Source organism: Falco cherrug, chromosome 2 (assembly GCF_023634085.1).
Source record: "Falco cherrug isolate bFalChe1 chromosome 2, bFalChe1.pri, whole genome shotgun sequence".
NCBI classification, from domain to species: domain Eukaryota; kingdom Metazoa; phylum Chordata; class Aves; order Falconiformes; family Falconidae; genus Falco; species Falco cherrug.
Window position 1 is genome coordinate 55464884 of NC_073698.1, and position 20447 is coordinate 55485330.

The 20447-nt window shown below is 38.6% G+C and overlaps 1 protein-coding gene across 1 annotated transcript in view; it reads left to right on the forward strand.

Annotated features, from left to right (window-relative positions):
- GPC6 (glypican 6) overlaps positions 1-20447 on the forward strand; it is a 773218-nt gene that overhangs the window by 694694 nt on the left and 58077 nt on the right. The window contains exons 5-6 of the mRNA XM_055702939.1: positions 4265-4395; positions 12233-12376. Of these exons, the coding sequence (XP_055558914.1) occupies positions 4265-4395; positions 12233-12376 (275 nt within the window). The remainder of the gene's footprint in view (positions 1-4264; positions 4396-12232; positions 12377-20447) is intronic.

The window sequence follows — 20447 nt, forward strand, 5'->3', positions numbered from 1 at the left end:
CTTTCCGCCTTCTCCTGTAATAATATTCATAACATTTTTAGGAGAAAAACAGAGACTTGGGACAACAGTGTTGTGTTTGTTATTGCATGATTATAGATTTGAGGAGCTACAGTCTGGAAAGGACCATTGCATCATTTTGACTGTCCTGTCTGTCATAAATCTCAGATCATGAAGTTTCATCTGATTTTCACTATATCCAACCTAACAGCTTCTATTTCATTCAATTGCACAGGACACCTTGTGTCTACATGTTGTGTGTGTTCATATAGAATTGTGCAAACGTTAAATAAGGTTTAACACTGGAGTGAGGGTATGGGTTGGCAAACAAGAGGATGGAACCCAATGATACCAGAAAATCTTTTCCAAGGGAGGAATTCACTTTAAGACAACACACTAGGATTTCTTTTTTCTCTAGATCAATGTTAATGGTAGGAAATTCAGTCTGAATTTTAATCTGAGCGCTAACTCAAAAAATGAGTAGATGGAAGCTAGTTAACTACAGTAGTGATTATGTGGCCTGCACACCTGCAATAATATGACTGCCTTGCTCTTTAAGGCTTCTCTCAATATAGGGCTGTCAGATATGTGGCTGAGTCACCACCCCTGTGGGTATTTAAAAGACATGTAGACATGGCACTTAAGGACATGGTTAAGTGGTGAACTTGGCAGTGCCAGGGTGATCTTGATCTTGATGATCTTGAAGGTCATTTCCAACCTAAAGGATTCTATGATTCTGTATGGGTAGGTTGGATTTAATATTAGGAACAACAAGGATGGTTAAAGAAAAAGTAGAAAGAAGAGCTTAGTCAGAGAGAGGCTAAGAAAATAACTTTGGAGTTTATAGAAGTGGTTCTTGCTCATCCTTTTTTGCTCAGCTGAGCTTGTAGCACTCCTACAAGCAGCCAGGAGTAATGCAGCAGTCCAGTCACTGCTAAATCAGCCATGGCCCCACACACCTGCTGATACTGAAGACGATAAAATGATTTCTCAAGCAACTGGTTTTCCATTTGTGCAAGAGCGTATCTGAACTGTGCAAATGCCTAAGATTTCTAGTCTGACTTGAGCCCTAGAATGGGCCTTAACTAGAAACACAACTTTTGTCAGCCTCAGAAATGATGTTGCAGGAGGAACTTGTTTTACCTTAGCCCTTTCAAGCATCTCTTATCCCAGCATTTAATCCCTTTCTCACACTCTGCCTCTTCAAATATGTCTGTGTACAGGCCTCTAGTTTAACACTAGTACTGTCCCACCTTCTAGCTCCAAAAAATATATAGACTGCTGATATAAAGATGTACTTGTCATCAGTGAAGGTGTGACTATTTCTGATTAAACTTTTCCCTTAACTCACAGGTCCCTGGCCATATCCCTACAGTGCTAACTAAATAAAAGATTGCAGGGCTCCAATGTCAAGTGATACTGTTGGCTCACAGCCTCACGGCTTCACGCTAGCTCCTCCACAGATTTGTGCTGTGAATAGCTGCCTGGAGTGGTCCAGTCATTTCAAGACAGAGAAGGAGATAACACATAAAGAATATGGACAAACTGAGATCTACTGCTTGATTTTGCTTTCTATTTTTCTTTTTTCTTCTCTTTTTTTTCTTTTCCTTTCTTTTCCTTTCTTTTATTTTCCTTTTCTTTTTTCTTTTTTCTTTTTTCTTTTTCTTTCTTTTTTCTTTTTTTTTCCTTTTCTCTTTTTTCCCTTTTTTTTTTTTACCATAAAGCTATAACCCATGTGATTGAAACATAAACTTGACTAACCTTAACATGAATCAAAGTTCTTAAACCCACCACCAGACTTATTCCATACTATACCAAACAAGGAAGTTCAACATAGTCAAAACAAAGACATTTGGCAGGCAGGAATTACCCATATTTTTCAGCCTCTGCCCACTTCCAATACAAAGACTCAGTCTATGGATAGGGTTAAGGTTCAGAAAATAGAAGTTAATGAACTAAAGGTTGTTTTTTCTAAAGATGTAAATCATCTAAACCAGGAACAGATCTTTAGTTTGCATCTCCCAGAACTATTAATTTTGAAGGCACCTTGCTTGAGAAAAAGTTATTCTTACAAATAAAGCTGTGGTTCTTGTTCAGTTAAGGATGATGCACTTTTCTGCCACATAGCTGAGATTCCACTTCAAGATTTTATTCAGAACTAGTGTCCCATGCCATCAGAAGAAACAGCAAGTAGACTCAAGTCACCACCTATACTCATGAAGGGTCTCCAGCAATTACCTGTTTAGCACTAGACTTGTCCAACCTGTCTGTTCCCAAACTAAAGAGTGCTCATACAAAGAGGCACCTGGCCTTAACTTAAGCTGTGGGCTACTCCTCAAAAAAAAAAAAAAATTGTGACAGTTTTATGCATTAACCCTAATCTTAACCCTAATCCTGAACTAAACCACCAAGACCTGTGCCCTAACAATGCCTAGTACTGGTTATGGCAGCTAGGATTTAGGTTGATCACATTGCTCACAAGGTGCTAAGGTGTAAACATTTCGTACAAGTTATTCCAAACATGAACAAGAAAATCCTTTACCCTAGTCCACACTTACAAATTCTCTTTGCATGTGGAAAAACTGCTAACTTATTGCAGGAATCTCTAAGTATATGCAAGTGCATGTGTATATGTGTGCACGTATATTTGAGTGTATGAAAATTGTTTTGTTTCCTCTGTCAGAGCTAGGTGCTGTTTTTACCAAGTTTCCCACTGTGAAGGGTTTAAACTAAAGAATGTTAAACTAATGTACAGCCAAAATAATACCTCTGCTTTTGAAACCAAAATCCTATCATCTCATAATTTCTGTCAACACCAACTGCTATACACCCCACCCCAAACAACTGGCATTACACTCTTTCCAGTCTAAAAGTATTGCGAAATATTTGACTCAAATTTGCAAAAGTGCTTAGGTGCTACATGCCAAGTAACTTCAGTTTCAGTGGGATTTTTAGGCATGCAGTGACTGCATATAAACAACATACTGTAGCCCTCAGGTCAGGATGTGCATGGAAGTCTGTGTCTCAGCTGCTAGGGTGAGATGCCAGCCTCTTCTTGCCATACATGCACGCACATGTGCTTCTTTGGGGAGGGAGGAGATGGTCATGCAGGCTGAAAAGAAGCCCTGGGGCTCTGCAGCCAAGTGCAGAGCTAACAAACACTGCCATCAGGGCTACATGGTGTTCCATGCCTTCTCCACATAGCTGCCATGGGACCGGTGCTTAACAACAGCAAAGCACATGTGGGATCTGTTTTGGGAAGAAGTATGATTAGTACCTCTTGGACCCTAAGTCTGAGAGATAAAGAAGAGAACATGCAAAGAATTTTGTTTATCATGTAAAAATTGCAAGTGGCATCTGTTTAAAGATATTTAGATACTGAAAACTTTAAATGCTAACATATGAGACAATAAATCAAATATGATGTTCAAAGGTATAGTATAAAACCAGTTTACAGCATGGCTACTGTCACAGAAATTGTGATGAATCTGTATCTGTGCATAGACAAACATGTGATGCATGGCAAAACTTTTTTTACTGTTATTAATTTCTGTTCAGTTGCTTGTTTTTTACTTGTTAATGAACACAAAAATATAAAATTATTTTGGAGAGGAGCTCTAATGTAAATTAAGCAAACAATTGTTTTTAAAATCCAAAACATACAAAGTATATATGTTTCTGCATACAACTTCCCACCATGTTTTGAAAATGTAGCAAAGCAAATGTGGTTTATACCTATATACTATGGCAGAAATCCAATAGTCATCTGCTGTTCACATTGCAAGAAAATGAGATCATTAAGGTCAGAAAGAACAGCTGCTTTAATTATAACACCCTGAGATATCATATCAAAGTTTTCATCATCTCGCACAAACTCTTAAGAACATACCCCAGGGATTCATTTCTATCATCCTGCTTTTTCTCGGGAAGGAGACTACACAAGTACACTCCCGAGCACTGGCTGCTTCGAGTGGTGTGTGATGCTGTGTAAAATAATTTTAGCCTAAGCTCAATAATACTAAGGCAACTATTATTAATCTAACTTTTACACCCTTTGTTCCTCCTTCTGTGGTGGCAGCAGTAGGGGAAGACATTTTTGACAGCTGGTAAGCTGCCCTGCAGGCTTGATGGTCCTGCAACCACACATCCCCATGGGCTCCTGCTCAGGAGTGCTCGGTACCCACACCTCCGGCTGGCAACACTGGTCTGCCCAAGGCACCCAAAGGTATCCCTTCTTTAAGGGAATGGCTACTTTGTGTTTTAACAGATGCTATGCTTCTGGTAGCGGAGAGATTAGAGGGACCATTCAACATTGAATCAGTCATGGATCCTATTGATGTCAAGATTTCTGAAGCCATCATGAACATGCAAGAAAACAGCATGCAGGTGTCGGCAAAGGTACTGTGTGAGTTGCACCTTCTCTGTTGCTGAATGTCACAAGCAGGGGGAAAAACACCTCCATCATTTTTCAGTCTAGACTTTAAGAAAGCTTGTCCAGACTACAAGAAATTGCTTTTGCTCGTTTGACAGCTTACCAGACTGCCTTTGAATCCTTCATCTAGTTAAACAAGCACAAAGTTTTCAAAAGGGAGTGGCAGGGAGAAAGGTACCATGTAGTAAACTCCAAATTAATAGATGTAAGATATTTAAGAAAAACCGAGTGCTGAAAATTAGCGGTAACTCTGTAAGCAATATCCTGCAGAGTATGCTTGGTAACTTCTGCTCATGTCTCATCTGTGATTCTCCATATTAACTTCCAAACACACTTTGATCTGTCTAGGTCAGGGAGAAGTACAATGTGTTTGAGGTGAATACACAAAATGTTCCATTTAACCTCCTTCAATAGCCACTCAAGGGAAATATCATTACATTGGACAGTCTGTGATTACAAGACCTCAGTTTGATAGAGTTTCGTCTGGATTCTGACATGAAGATAAACAGAGGTAATGATACCAGCTTCCTCCTTTCCATTTTTAGTGTGTGTCTGTATACACAGATCACCACCACCTCTGAACCTCATGTTAATAAGATCCTTCGAATTCAGCAGCAGGTGTTCCTGAGCTAATAGCCAACAATTAATGGCTCTTCCTTAATAGTCATCAGTGCACTGAGGCTCAAAATCTAAAGTCAGCAGTTTGCCAGGTTCTCTGCATTAGTAGTTTCTTCTTCGCATTGATCTCTCAGTAGTGAGGTCCTGGCTAGACGGCCATCTGAGCCAGTGGATTTCCACTGCTTGAAAGGAAGCTGCTGTCGCTGGGAAAAAATGTGGGGACAAAAGGCAGGAGGCTGAGGTTAATATTCTTCCTGCCAACCCAAAATTAGATGCTTTTTATGGCCCCAGTGCTGCAGGTGGCTCATGATTTCCTTCAAGATGCTTTTTACTTTCAACCTACTTGAAGTTACTAGGATTTTAAAAGCAGTCCATTCTACACAAAGAGACTTTGTTCTGGCAGCAATGATCAAGGCATTTGACAGGCAAATTCTGTCAAATGTTTTGGGAATTAAAAGCTAACTTCAGCAAACTCAGCTCTTACCTCAAAAAAAGAAACAAAAAAATATTTGCACTGAAAACTCACCCAAGGCACAGGTGTATTTCATTTTCCTTTTTACTTGCTCGACTCTCAGTTTTTCCATTAGTTGAGAGGCTGCATCCTCTGCCAGAGTCCAATGACATCTTGGCACAAGCTCATCTCACTACTCGTTTGTAGCAGAGCAGACTGTTTCTCCTGTCCCTCAGAAGTATTTTATTTGCTGTAAAGATTAATAAATCACAGCAATTCCATTTGCAATGTAAAGGTTTTCCTCTAAGAGAAACTTTAGCCAATATTTTTTAAAATCTTGAGAAACAAAAATCAAATTATATCAGTGGAATTTAATTTACTATTTTTTCATAGATAACAGAGATGTCTATACTTGAGGGGCCTTTGTATACTTCTGTGTAGACCATTATTCTCCTGAAATGTGATTTCTTTGTTTTCCCAGGTTATATCTAACTTCTTTTCAGATCCTAAAACATTGAAATGTTTTTTTCTTAAAGAAAAGTATAAGAAGGCAAAGAGTGTAGGTTTAGTGCTGTATTCTCCTATGTCATGTCAGATCTGTAGAGATGATATATGAGCAGACTTCAAACTAGTCATCTGTTGTCTAATTTTTTCCCCCCTTATACATACTGACCAGTTAGAGCTTCAGTGAAAATGACAGATACTTTGCCAGATGTAATGGGGTGCATGGAATGCAATTGCAGACCTAATGTAGGAGAAAAGCCATGCTTGTCAATTATTCTGAGATGCTGCTCAGAAAGCTTCAGGCAAGGTGTCGAAATCACGCTACTTTCTTCAAACAATTTTGTATCTTGCATTTGACTGTACCCACTGAAAATGTGGTGACTAGGAATCACATCTATTTTCCCACTAGTCAGTCTGTGCATTTTTACAATGGGAAAATGACGATACACTAATAATGTTATGCCTGCAATACTCACATACACAGATTATTTTTCACCACTGACATGCAGCTTTTTCTACCTAAAAAATGGGTTGATGTCTGAGAGGAAGCTATATGCTGTATTCAGTACAATTTGGGGCCATTTTGTATAATTTTTTTTCGCTTTTAAACGGAATGGAACAAATGAAAACAGATTCTTCCTCAAGGACCTCTCACTATCTCACCCTCTTCGCAGGCAGAAGACCCAGAGTTCATTTAATCCAAAATCCATCCCTTTCCTCTTTCAAATATTTATATAAAATTGCCTTATTCCAAAAGTCATTCACATTAAATTGCACTATCAATTTATCTTTGTATCACAAAACGATGTTTTGTATTATACCAGCTGCAATTATATATTGAAGTTTATCTGAAAAAAAACAAAGTATATTTGATATAACACATTGACTGTACATTACTGTGCATATGGAGGCAAAATTAAGTGAGCAACAATATACACCTTCCAACATAGTAAGTGTATAAAAATAAGTAAGAATGCATGCTTTTATCTGAATAATGAAGTTTTCCATTTTAGACATCAGAAGAAAGATATATCATGGACTTTCCTAGGTCTCTGGTTTTATGGTATGTCCCTCCATTCTTCACTTGATGTAGTACTGAAGCGTTTGCCCAACATCTTTTTCCTATAAATATGCACCCCTATTCAGCACTATTCTTCTGAGAAATAGTCTTCATGGTTACAGTTACACTAATAAATAAAAGGGGGACAAGGACCACTGTCTGATCTTGAGGCCAAAGTGTCACAGCCTGATTCATTTCTACACTGCTGAGAGCTACCTTCTCTGGAGCTTTCATTCTGCCAAAAGCAAGTTGAAGCAGTCCATAAAAAAGCCAATGAGTTAACAATTAATCAGTGCAGGGAGTCAGGGCTTATTGCTCGAGTTCACGCCTTCTCTTTCCTTTCCTTAGAAGACACAAACCCTCCGTCTACCACTCTTGATGGCTGTACATCAATACTGAGACAGAGAATTATAGAGGTGCCACCTGTGCCTCCTCTATCTTTGTATTTCTGACCAAGGACATACAGACTCAGCCACATCCCAGTACCTGTCACTGCACAAAATGCAACATCTCTGTTCCTAGGCCATTAACTTTTCTTCTTTGTGTACTGATTGCGGTTGATTCTTTTAGTAGAGTTCACATTAACCAGGTACTAGTATAACGTTAAGATACTCCATCCTGAGGCTGGAATCTTTCTCTGTTTTCTTAATATTTCTCTGCAGTTTATATTCAGCACTGGCTGTCTAGAAAGTCTGACCACAAATCTCTAGGCTTCACAAGCTGCTTACCTCGTGTGGCTGTCATGTCCCTGAATGACAGCCACACGAGGTCCTTATCGTGCCTCAGGGAAAGTCCTGTTCCTGACAGCTGCAGTATCTGGGGATGCTTTTCAAAAAGGACCAGTGGTCTAGAAAGACAGACCTCCAGGCCTTTCTGCCAGAGGAATCTATGTGTTCTGAATCAGACCCAAGTTTCCCTTCTCCAGAAATGGCAAGGACTGAAGATCAACAAAACCAGTTTCCATAGCTTCATCATCTAACACCTGCAGCCGTTCTGACAGAATACCTTCTGCAAACCAGATCACACAGAGTGCAAACACAATCGGTCTGGGCTGCCTGAGGTGCCTCCCAAGACATCGGCACTTTGTAAGAGTAGGCTTTACAATCCAGGTCTACCCAGACTTCAGTGGTGTTCCCTGAAGATTGCCTCTGGTAGAAAGGTTTCAATAGATTTACCTTGGGTTTCTCCTGATAATGTCTGAGACACATTATCTTCGCTACTGAAATCTCTTTGCTGTTTGCCAGTGACACTTCTTTGGTATTTGAACATTATAGTGCCAAACTCAGTGCTCACCAACAGCTTGATAATTTCTCAGGTAAAAGTTTCATATTCTGTATATTGTTTCCCATGGCTTAGTTCATATCTAAGACTTAGTCATAGCATATGTTTACCTTATTCTTATTTTCATCCTCCGTGAGCTAATTCAGGGAGTCATATTCAGAGAGTCGTAACATATAAATGCTCGTTTCAGTCTTTGCCAAAGCAAACACATTTTGGGGGCCCTCACAATCTTCCCATAAGGCTGTCAGTACCATTACCTTTGATTCCTGCTTCAAGTCAGAGAGTAAATCCTACATCAGTTCCATTTTAACAATCTGAATGTTTACTAGTTGACATCTGCATAGATTGCTCATTCACAAGACATGGAGGAAAACAAAAAACAGCAGAAAAGATGTTATAACATCCATTTTTCTTCAAAATGGAGAAAACTCCTAATCTGGTGGCATCTGCATAATTGTGTCTTCATTGACACTCAAAACACAACATACTGGACTATTTTCTGCATTTTAAAGAGTCTGGTTCTATACAGATATGTTTGGCTGCTGTAAGTGTCATTTGGCTGTCATGCCAAGATTTTTCCACTTTCATAAAGGCTATCCCATAACTTAAGTGTCCCATTAGTAAGTTTTAAATCTACTTTTATCTGAGCTGATGGATGTGCCATTTTAACCTATAGATATATGTTCCTTTTTGGCAATTACTTCAGCTAAAAGGATGAATGAGCTCCATGACATAGCAGACTACCTATGCATTATTTATAAGGAGGAAATCTTCATAAAACTACATCCAAGGTTCTTCTTAAAATAGCCGCTGAGTTTCATATTAACAAAACCTCTTCATTTATCTGTGTTCTTTCCAGAGCTCTGTGCAGGAAAAATATAATGGCATTTTAGGAAAAAATCAATGTTATTCTATCTGAAGATGAGAGAGAGTCAATGGAGCAGAGTCATACAGAGACACTCAATAGGAAACACTGAGCACTAGCACATGTCTAAATAACAGTATGACTCAAGGCTTCACAGAAAACAAACTCTTTCTGCTGGGATTCAAAACTTTGAGTTCTCCTGGGAAAAGGATTCTTTTTTTTCTTTTTTTTTTTTTTTTTTTACAGTATCTATGTCCTAGTCCGGAAGTAGATACCTCCATTTAGTCAGCTTGATAGATGTAATTCTTCACAGGCTCTGTTGACTTGATCTTATGTCTTGGTTTATGTCCCTGACCATAAAGGTCTGGTGCTCTTTGTGACACCCTAGGATATCCCATTTGAGCTTTAGCTGCAGTTCAGTGGGGAATCGTCTTCTGTAAGACAGTCTTAACAGATGTCTCAGATATTCCAGGACATCACAACTATTATAGATGCTGATGTGTGAGCAACTGAAGGGAACTTTTGATCTCTGCTGTCTAAAAATAAAGGTTAGATGTTTAGCTTAAATATAGACACTTACATGTACACACCTAAATTTAGGTTTCCTAATTTCAAATGGAATCCCTTCTCTAATTTCAGATTAAATTGACTGCACCAATTATACATAAAATGCAATTTTTTAAAGAGAGTGGATTTATGCTGCCAATTCACAGCATACATCATGAAATACCTGAATATTTTTCCAGAAATTGCTCAGTATCTTTGAGTAGCATTGTGAAGAAAGTATTTCATGTGCTGCTTCTTAAGAAGCATTTGTTAATGTTAGGTATCAGCCTTACATTTTCTGTTCTGTCAGTTAATACCTGGATGCAAATTAGAAAACATCTCTTTTGTACTCAGAATTCAGTTACTGGATATTGTACCCTTACTGCATTTCTGCCAGGTCACTTAAGTAAATTATTTCTTCTGTGATGTAAAAATTGCAATCTAATTTCCATCTCTATTATTGTCTGGCTGTATGTAAATTTGTTCATATAAAACTACTTGCTACAACTATTTGTATGAAGATAAATGCCACAAAGTCTATTTTTTTCCAGTATGTCATAAGAAGGATGAAATATAAGTTGTGTAGGTTCCCAGTTACTTCACATGGCCATGCAAGTAGCCTAACAGTCACACACTGTGAAATTTAAGGAGAAGATGCAGCACCCTCACTTCCCTTTCCCCTGAGAGTCAAGTTGCATGTTTCAGATAATTGTCACTTGTCTTTGTAAGCAAATACCCAATTGCTTAATTGACTAAATGGGATGTCATACATATCTAAGCAAACGGCTATATTTCTGCACATAACTTCAGTCAGAAATATGAGTAAACTTTTGTAAATATAACTGATGACTCCAACATATATATTTGGTCCTTTAAAATGTATAGTATCATACACAATCATGTATAAATCCTGAATATTAATCTTAGCTGAATTTTCTTCACAGAGGAAAAATAAGATCCATTCCTACTGAAAAATTTGGAACTTTACAATCTAAAATCATCTCTCTGGGTTGATTAAATGAATATATTGTTCAGTACTCCTCATGACTAGGGAGGGTAGAAACTCTTAAAAAAATCTTTCAGATATTCTCAAACCAGACCAAGCACTATCCCACTCATAAATTAAAAATCCCAATGGTCATACAACAGCTAGACTTTGAGCCAAAACAGACATGATGATTGGACATAAATTTAGTATGAATCAGTTTCTTTCAGCAAATTCTGGATTGTTTGGGACCTCTAAATTAGCATTGGGAAACCTAACTAAGAGCCAATTGTAATATAGCCTGAAAGCAATAAAGGTCACGCCATCCATGGCTACTTCAAGACAGAACCACTCAAAGCAGAAAATCTAAAGGTCTAAAAGTGAAACATGAGTCTTTTTGGTCACTGGCTCACAACATAGCTTGTGAGCTTGTTGTCTTATTGGCCACAACAAAAGTAATCTGGCCCTATAAACAAGACACAGCACCTGCACAGGATTTTTCAGCTCCACAAAGCTCATTCAGACAGCTAGTTTTTGTCTGGCATAAGGGTTTTGTAAAATATATCTTACAAGAAATTCTGATATTTAATTTTTTTTCTTTTGAATGGAGGCAAAATGGTGAAACAGCCGAAATACAATGGTCACAAAAAATAAAAAATATTCCAGAACTGAAAAAGTTGGTATGAAGACAAACTAGGACCCTATGTCATGACAGCACTTAAAAATTCAACTCTTGAATGTTCTACCTCTTTTCAGCCGAGTAACTTCTATGACAGTTCCTCTGGGATATATACTTGATATCCAGTAGTCAAGTGCCCTCTGTGTCCTTTAGTATCCACCAGATACATGCTACTAAAACTTTTTTCTAAATAGAAGTATATGAAAAATTTCATAACCCTGAACATTATTTTTTACATGTAGAAAACAAACACACTAGCAGAAAATAATTCTCACTACTGCCCACTCAATATGCCTCACTCCTCTTCTAGGGAGAGACTGGTAGGGAATAAGAAAGTTATCCAGTATAAAACTATTCTATCGTTGACATTTTCTCTGAGACTACAAACAAAATTACAAGGTAGGAAGAGTTGTGGGTAGGGATTATGAATGAGCTGTGATTCGGGGTAAATACCACATTTTAACAAAAACTAAAACAATTATCAACTAAGTCCTGCCACAAAGGACTTCCTTTTGCTCATTCTCTTCCTGGAAAGACAGCAATTAAAATGCTTTCAGATGTGAACTTCTTACAATAATCACCTTCCTAAATTAAGGAGGTTTTAAGGTCCCTATATGTTTTTATACCATCACCAATTAATTAATAATGATTAATTATTAACCTGAGTTTTAATGCAGGGCAAGTGCTGAATTCACTAGTACCAAAATGTCAATCAAAGCTGTCTTCACATATATGAAAGAGAGAATAAAGAGGCTACAAAATACCTGCTTCCCTTTTTTAATAATTTTCATATAACCTACAATGTCTTTTTCAGGTTTTTCAAGGATGTGGCCAGCCTAAACCAGCACCTGCCCTGAGATCTTCCCGTTCTGTCCCTGAAAACTTCAATACCAGGTTTAGACCATATAACCCAGAGGAGCGACCTACAACTGCTGCTGGCACAAGTTTGGATAGGCTGGTAAGGCAAAATATATTCCATTTTTTAATCAGTAGAAATTACTTGGTAATATAGTAGAGGAGTAGTAATCTGACAGTTTTTTTAGTAATTTCATAATCACTCTATATAGTTTCTATGCCAGCTGTTCCAGCATTCAATTCTTTGTTTTCTCCATTGGAAATGGTACAGAATTGCATTGTAGGAGAACAATATGACTCAGGTTTTATGTATTAGAAATTTTAGAAGAGAATAAGCTCTTCCCTAGAGGCCAAAAAACATTTGAGGCATGGCAGGTACTTTGCAGTATACATTCTCTTTGAAAAGTGTTTTACAGCAATATTTCTTAATTTTTTCTTTTATTTAAAATGTTTTTAATGTATTAAAGCAATTTTTAGAAGCTAGTTCTTTAACACATAAGCTCGTAAAAGCATATTGATTCATTCCACTTTACTTAATTATAAAATTACCACTGCTTTACTTCCATCCATCTCAAAAAATTGACTTTTATCAGTTAAAACTTACAGTGATCATTAATCTTGCTTTATTTAGTCAATCATTTTGAAAACAAGACTTCAACATAAGATTATTTTCTTTACTACCACTCATTGGATTCACATTTCAGACTTCGATGTTCCTGCTATTTATACCTCTATAGACTTATAGTGGGCTAATTATTATAGCTGTTAATACTGTCTCAGCAATCATCTTGAGGTAAAGCCAATGAGCAAAATTAAAGAGCTGTAAAGCATCTAAATCAAAACAGATTGGATCACACACCTGCCACTTGCCAAGCTTATTGCCGAACACTTGCACAGCATCAGTCCATCGCTCTGTCTTACTAAAGAAAGTCGTGCTCAGGGCTGTAGCAAGAGCAAGGGGAGAGGAGTCAGCTGGAAACAGCCACCGTTAGTTGGGGGAATGATGTTTTCATGAGCTGCACTCCCGCTGGGTGCCAGGCAGCTGCTGGCCGTGCTGGGGCACCAAAATGTTTTGCTATGGTTCTGATCACAAGCCTAAAATACCTAGAGGTTTCTCCGACACACAGCTTAAATCACTGAGCGAGAACCTAAATGTACTAATTCAGATAAGAACCTGGGTATCTTCTTGGCACCATCGTTCAGCAAATTCATTTGACGATCACAGCAGTCTTGCACAGTGCCAGTCTTCCCAATTGCCTCTATCTGTGCTGTACTCTATCCATCTATTGTATTCTGTCAATCTTCACGGCAATTCAACTGGAAAATAACATGGCATTTCTAGTCAAGAAATGGGATTACCCTGTAGCAAACTAACGTTTGTTAATTTTCTGCTCATCTAGAAATTGTATAGCCTCATTATCCTACAAGGAGAAGCAGAAAAGAAGATGTTTACCTCCATTGTATACTTAGGTCTTTCTACCACAGCAGGTTCATAACCCAGTGTAGCATCACAGGCTAAAAATCTGGCTGGCAATATTCAATCCCTATTTGACGGGATCTTAATTTTACCCTTTCATTTTAGATGCAGAGAACCAGCCCTTGTGTATTGCTCAGTGCAGAGGCCTGGATCTTAATCTAGAATTAGCCAAGTGAAATGGAAGGTCACCAAAGCCTGCAGGTTTCAAACACGTTCTGTCAAAGCTAAAAGTTGCAAACAGAGGAAGTGGAAGGAAGAACATCAAAAGGAAGGCTGGTAGTACAGTTCAGCTTGGATTACTCTCCTGTTATAAGAACAGCTGAAGGATTTTTGCAATGAAAAAGACAGATTTAAGAGACGTTCCGTATTGACATAAGGACAATACTTCTAAACACATCAATATCCTTTTTAAACTACAAGCTTCCAAAATACTGAGAAGCATCCTGAATAAAGCAGAGATGTGTCATATGCTTCCAGACTTTAAAGGCTGTAACTAATGAAAATTGCCAATGCAATTCCTTCATAACCCCTATTACTTGTAGACTTTCAAAGTGGAACTTGTCTTTGACTTTAACTAGGTATGTTTGTGCATTATTTCAGAAAAAATAGGGAACTCAGCATTGCTGCTGTTACTTTACAAAGTATTCAAGCCAAATACCTGTTTGTTTTTCTTGCTGGTGATATTTAAAATAATAACTATTTATGATCTGTTAGCGATGAGCATTGGTATCAAATCTATCTCCAAATGTCAGTGATGCATGCGTTATCTCCTTTTGGGCTAAGACCAGCAGTCCCTCAAGTGAGAGATGGCCACTGACCTCAGCTGGAGTGAGGAAAGGCTGTTTATGTGGATTAGAGCAGAAGGCCTTGTTTCAGAGCTGTAATCCCTTAGCAGCACTTGGGAAAGGTCACTGCCTGCATCTCACACTAGCTTGGGTAATTTTCTCCAGAAGGATATAAATGCTGCACTCCTGCCTCACAGGAACACCTTTCAACCTGCCTGCATTAGATCCTTGGCATTTAATGTGCTGAATCATTCCCTGAATCACACATCTCTCTTCATTAACTATAGACAGAGCCTGGAGGACCAGCTTCATTCAGATCCTCCTAACCATTGCATTGTTAACAGGACGTAAGGAGATCCCACTCACAGCAGTTTTCCAGTCTGCACACCGACCATTTTCTATTGCTTGCTTAATACAAACGTACAGTAATATTAGCATTTTGATAGTAGTGTCAAACTGTTAAAGCCCCTTTTGATTATTATAGATATAACAAATCTTTCCTTATGAGTCAGCTGACTGTTCAGTGTTACATTAATGCTTTTAGAAGTCTATTCTGGAGTCTGTATTCATAAAACACTGTCAGACCACTTAACTTTAAACTGTCATCACACAGTACAAACATGCAGTTATGTAAACCTCCAAAGAAGCGACAAACAGTTCTGCTTCCATCTGTCTTTGACAGCATGTCCTCAGAAGAGACAAAGTTTAGAAAATATTTCTTCTGCATTTCAGTCTTTCACAAACATGTAGTATATCTGTACCAGTTTTTCTTTACTCCTGCTTATACCCCTATTTATAAGCTTAAATCAGTTGAGCATATTTTAGCAGATGTGTTGCACAAAGCAGCCCTCATAAGAAGCCTACACTGAAATCACCAGGTACTGAACCCATCTAAGAAAGTGTTCCTTCATCCTTGCCTGAATTTATGTGATTAATCTAGCTATTCCATTCCAAGAGGAGAGGAAATGGTTTCCCTGTGTTATTGTTATAGCTGTAACCAGTAACACTCAATAAATAAGAGATAGATCAAAATAGATTGTGATAAATGTGAAAAAATATCCCCTGAAAGCAATGGTATAACTGGTTTAAAATGCATCAGATGTATTTAAGAAGTTACACAGAGCTTGAGAGAGTTGTCCAAGTGTGGGTGTAAAGCACCATCTAAGACATCACAGAATATCTGACACATGGGAGCAGCAGATAATGGTACAGGACTAGAGGAGACCAATATACTTCTGGAGCAGTTGTGGGGAGCTGAGTAGAACATGCTGCAGCAGCTTAAGCAATTAAAGATAGAATTCAATCACATCTTCACAGTACAGGGCCTAAGTCAGGCTCTTTCTGAAGTCAATGGACAGAGACATACATCTTTGGAGAGTGATTCACCCCATCTGTCACAGATTACGAAATGAAAGGCTCACTGAGATAACTACATGTAGATATGCAACACTGAGATGCCTCAGAGTATCTAAAACAGCTAATTGAGCTGGCAGATAGGACAGTAATTTGGGATGCTCATGCCCTCCTGGACTAGCAGTTGAAGGCAGGGTAGAAGACCTTAGAGGATGCCTACTATGTGGCATCCAAGTGGGAGAACAGAACTGAGCCCCAGCTATCCTCTGCAGGTCTCTCTAAGTGGAATTCAGCTACGTAAACATAGTCACCTATTTGAGATGCCTAGGGTCTTCAAGATGCCCAAATGTGAAAAAGAAGTTACAGGAGACCTAGCTGGAAGTAAGATGGAATACCTCAGAGCAATTAAATTCACTTGCTATGCCTATATTTAGGTGACTGGATTCCACCCTATTTCTCTACTGACTGTAACAGAAGCAAAAAATGAGGACTTTTCTGATCCATATAGATACCTATAACCAGTTGTCTAGATTTGAAATCTAGATGACTGTAGTTTTTATTGTTAACAGAGAGAAGTAAAGGTCTTCATTCAGTTGTCTAAACATAGGTTTAGGCAATTGAATTGAGATCAAATATTTCTAAAGCATGACTCATCTCATCCTAAAGTATGTTTAAACAGCTCAGAGAAATCATTCCATGTCCCTGTACTACAAAGTGCCAAAAAGTGACAACCTTAGTCTAGGCATCTAGCAATTACATCTAAAGTTCAGTAAGATAAATATTGTCAGAAATTAAATAATTTTAACGAACTGAGCTCAGCTGCTTTTGTGGAGCATGATCTAAAATTTCTCATTTAAAATCAACTGCTTATAAAGACTCGTTATCTTCTCTGTGGTTGCCTGTTTGGTATAACCTGTGGTTTATTTTGTTTTGTTTTGTTTGTTTTTCTGTTCTCTGAATCTGTTTCCCTCTTGCTTCCCAGAGGACTATCTGGAGGACAATGCAACATGGTGTAAGCTTTGGTATTCTTATTCTTCACCTTCATTCCCATTTGTCTTTGTACAATGCTGGGCAAAACACTTAAGTTTCATCTTCACCATCTTTACTTTGTGTGTGTCTTGTAGGCTAAAATGCTAGCAGTTCTTCCTGTAATTTTGCATTCTGGCTGATTTAATTCTGCCCAGCCCTTGCTGCTGGTTCCTTCCAATATTTTTCTCCCACCTGAAGGACAATGCCTCACCCCCAGAAAGGAGCATATGAATTCCCTCAGAGAACTAAGAGCTGGCATTAAGAATCCTCGTGGTCTCAGACCCAGCATATGCATGTGCAGCAGTGCAGACACGGTGGTGGCATTTAGCTCTGGGTCTTGTGCCCTGAGACAGCACTGGAGTGATGGAAACAAGCTCCCAGGCCTTCCTGGGCTCACTGCCTAGAATTGTCCCTGTCTTGCTGTCTGATCTTAGGGAAACCACTGAGCTTCTCTGTGGGAGCTTGATGAAGTACATTCCCTTACGCTTTCCAGCTTCGTAAGTTTTTGCGGATGTTAGAGGTCCCTGGTTTCAGACAGAAGGCCTCCTCGGCAGGGCTCAGCACAGCCCATGGGGAAGGCAGGAACGCAGCACCACACAGATATGTATCATCTCACTTGTGAAGTACCTCAAAGCATTTAGCTGGGACTGCTTCTTAACAGAACTAATTAGTCTACAGGGAGCACCATGCTGATAAAGCCATACTACCTCCTGCGTTTGAGCTGCCTCAAGTACCTCTGTATCCACCACATCACTGTACGGCACAGTGCTGCCTTAAATCAGCTGGAATGTCTCCCAAGAACATACTGCAGCCTGACCTGGCTGGACGTGTATAAAATAATTCCACATTTTCTTTCAGAAGGACACGGAAGCTTTCATGATTTTCCACAAGGGAGCTGATGCACTATTAACCATATAATACATAATGCACATGCCTACTATGGAGATAGGCGACTGAGAAATTGGCCATGGCGTTTTGCAAATGATTTACATTCCAGTACAGTATAGCAGCTGCATAGATAAGTGGATGAGCGTGCACCCAGTCTGAAAAAGAAAACCTCTCGTGCTCTTTACCGTGTGGAGGGGAATATATTGTGTCACATTTTGTAGGAAAATGTTCTTTTACCTTCCCTCCTGCTCTCCTTAAAATAAAAGTAAATAAAGTCTCAATTTCCATGAGGAAAAGACCCTGAAACATTTTTTTAGGAATAAAGCGGGATGTATTTTAAGTGTCCATTCAGTCATACTTTTAATAATTTTTTTATTACATTGTGTAATGATTTTTGTTACAATAAAAAAATGCAATAGTGACCTAAGAAATCTGTTGTGAACACTTCCTTCCCAGTGCTCCAAAACTACATAAAGTAGAAAATATGATTAAAATAAAAATTTAATCTGCTTTGCATTTTAGCTATAAAAGACTAAAATTAACAGGACAGTATACTATGGACAAAGATCTGAATTGCCCAGGCAATCCTCTGGGACACTCCCGAAAGTGGAGTTATGTTTCAGTTTTGTTAGAATCCATTTAGTCCGGAGTCTAGAAATGTTAAATATATGCAGTGGTAGCACAATTTTCCTGAGATAGGTTGCTTATTCTCAACATATTATTTCTCAAGAGGTCCTAGAATAAAATCCAGTAGGTATAAATCCTACAGGGTTTTAAATACCGAGATTAATTTTTCAAACACTTTCTACATACGGAGGTCATAGGGAAAGATATAAACAATGAGCTGTAAAAGACTTCATGGCTCAGGAGGTTTTGGTCACACTCTTAGGAGTGAAGATGACAGGCTCATGCAGGTGTTTTAGAAGCCCACTGACTTCCCCCAGGCTACTCCCCCCTGCAACACTTAGATGCTGTGCTCTTGGACATGCCATTTCACCCTGTGTGATGTTCATCAGCAGGTAACTCCTGTAAAATGTAAGGTGTACAGCTCCTCCCATTTTAGGTTTTGTGTGTTTAAACAGTCCTGTTTCTTATTAGCTGCCTGGATACAATACACACAATGAATAAATATGTTTTACAACATTTGTCGTGGTCATTTGGTGTCAGATTTAGGATTTGCTTGGTACTCGAAAAATAGGTGTTTGCTTAGTGTCAAGTTTTATTCTCTGTTCCTGTGTCACAGCAATATCTAAGTAAGTTTAAGTCTGTGTGATCGCTTTTTCCCTTGTGGTCAATATCAGTTTCAGATGGCAAAAGTGGATGAATGATGGTGGCTGTCAGAACCCTCCTGGGAGACCTGCCAGAGTCCAGTTTTTAAAAACAGCAATATTATTCCATCCACCAAGTGAATGGTTCTGCGTGCTGCTGTATCTGATGCATTGCATTCCTAATGTGTGTGAGGTGGTTATTTAGAAAGAGTTTTATTACAGCGGTTACCTCTGTCTTCAGGTGGAATGGGTCTGCCTGCTGTTCAGATCCTGCTTAGTATAAGCAAGGAAAGACCATTTTCCAAGAGTAACAGGAAGGGCAGATCTCTACCTTAATTAGGTATGCAAAAAAATGCACAATCTTGATTACCATGCAGTGTCTGCCTTACCTGAAGAGTGAGGTGTTGCCTGTCTTAATGAACACGGTGACTGCTTGAACATCTTCTAAAAATGTACCTGTTAGTACTAGTTGAACTTCCTTTACCTGATGTGTGTGAAGACCCACTGAGAGTCATCATCCCATTTCCAGGAAAGTCTTAGGGGTATGGCTGGTATTATGTATCCCTGTTACAGAGCTGGGGATTACAAAAGCTGTAGGCAGAATGCACTCCTGATTACTAGGCTTGTCTGCACACATTAAGGCAAAGAAATGGCATAGTCATGGGTCTTCAGTTGCTGTACGTTGAGAAATTATGTGATTCCACATATGTGATCACATGTGTGATATGAGCTTGGGTATTAGGGTCTGAGCTATCACCTCATTTCTCTGCTAATTTATGGAGAGAATTAGGCACCTCCTGACCTTGCTTAAGATACCCATTTGGAGATTACACAAATCTGAATTACCCTCTGAATTACCCATTTCTCTCCACTGAGTATGAAGAGAATCTGGATGATTACCTCAAACATCCAAATTGTAGATGTCTAAATGTAACCGTAATGCTAGCCTTTGGAGTTAGGCTCTAGGAATCAAATCCGCACAAAGGTGATTTTGGTCTATAAAATATATTGACAGATAGTTCCAATCATACTTCTAATCATACTCATCATTGAGGTATCATCAGGTACTTAGAAGGGTGGCTAATCTCCAACAAAAATAGTTCATTCAGAAGCTGCACAAGTTTTATTTGATGGCAATTCCCCCTTGTACATCTGGATTAAAATCCACTTTCTTTCATTTGATGTTTTAGCCTCTGCTCAATAAAGACTAGGGGTTTTTTTTCCAATATACAGAAAGTTTGTATTATCAGCTTCTGGAAGATGAATCCAAGCAGGAAATACATCAACACTGCTCTTTCAGCTGAAAGATAGATCACATTTCATTTCATATGTCTGTGCACAAATCTGCGCAGAAGGAAAAGTGAATTCTTAATG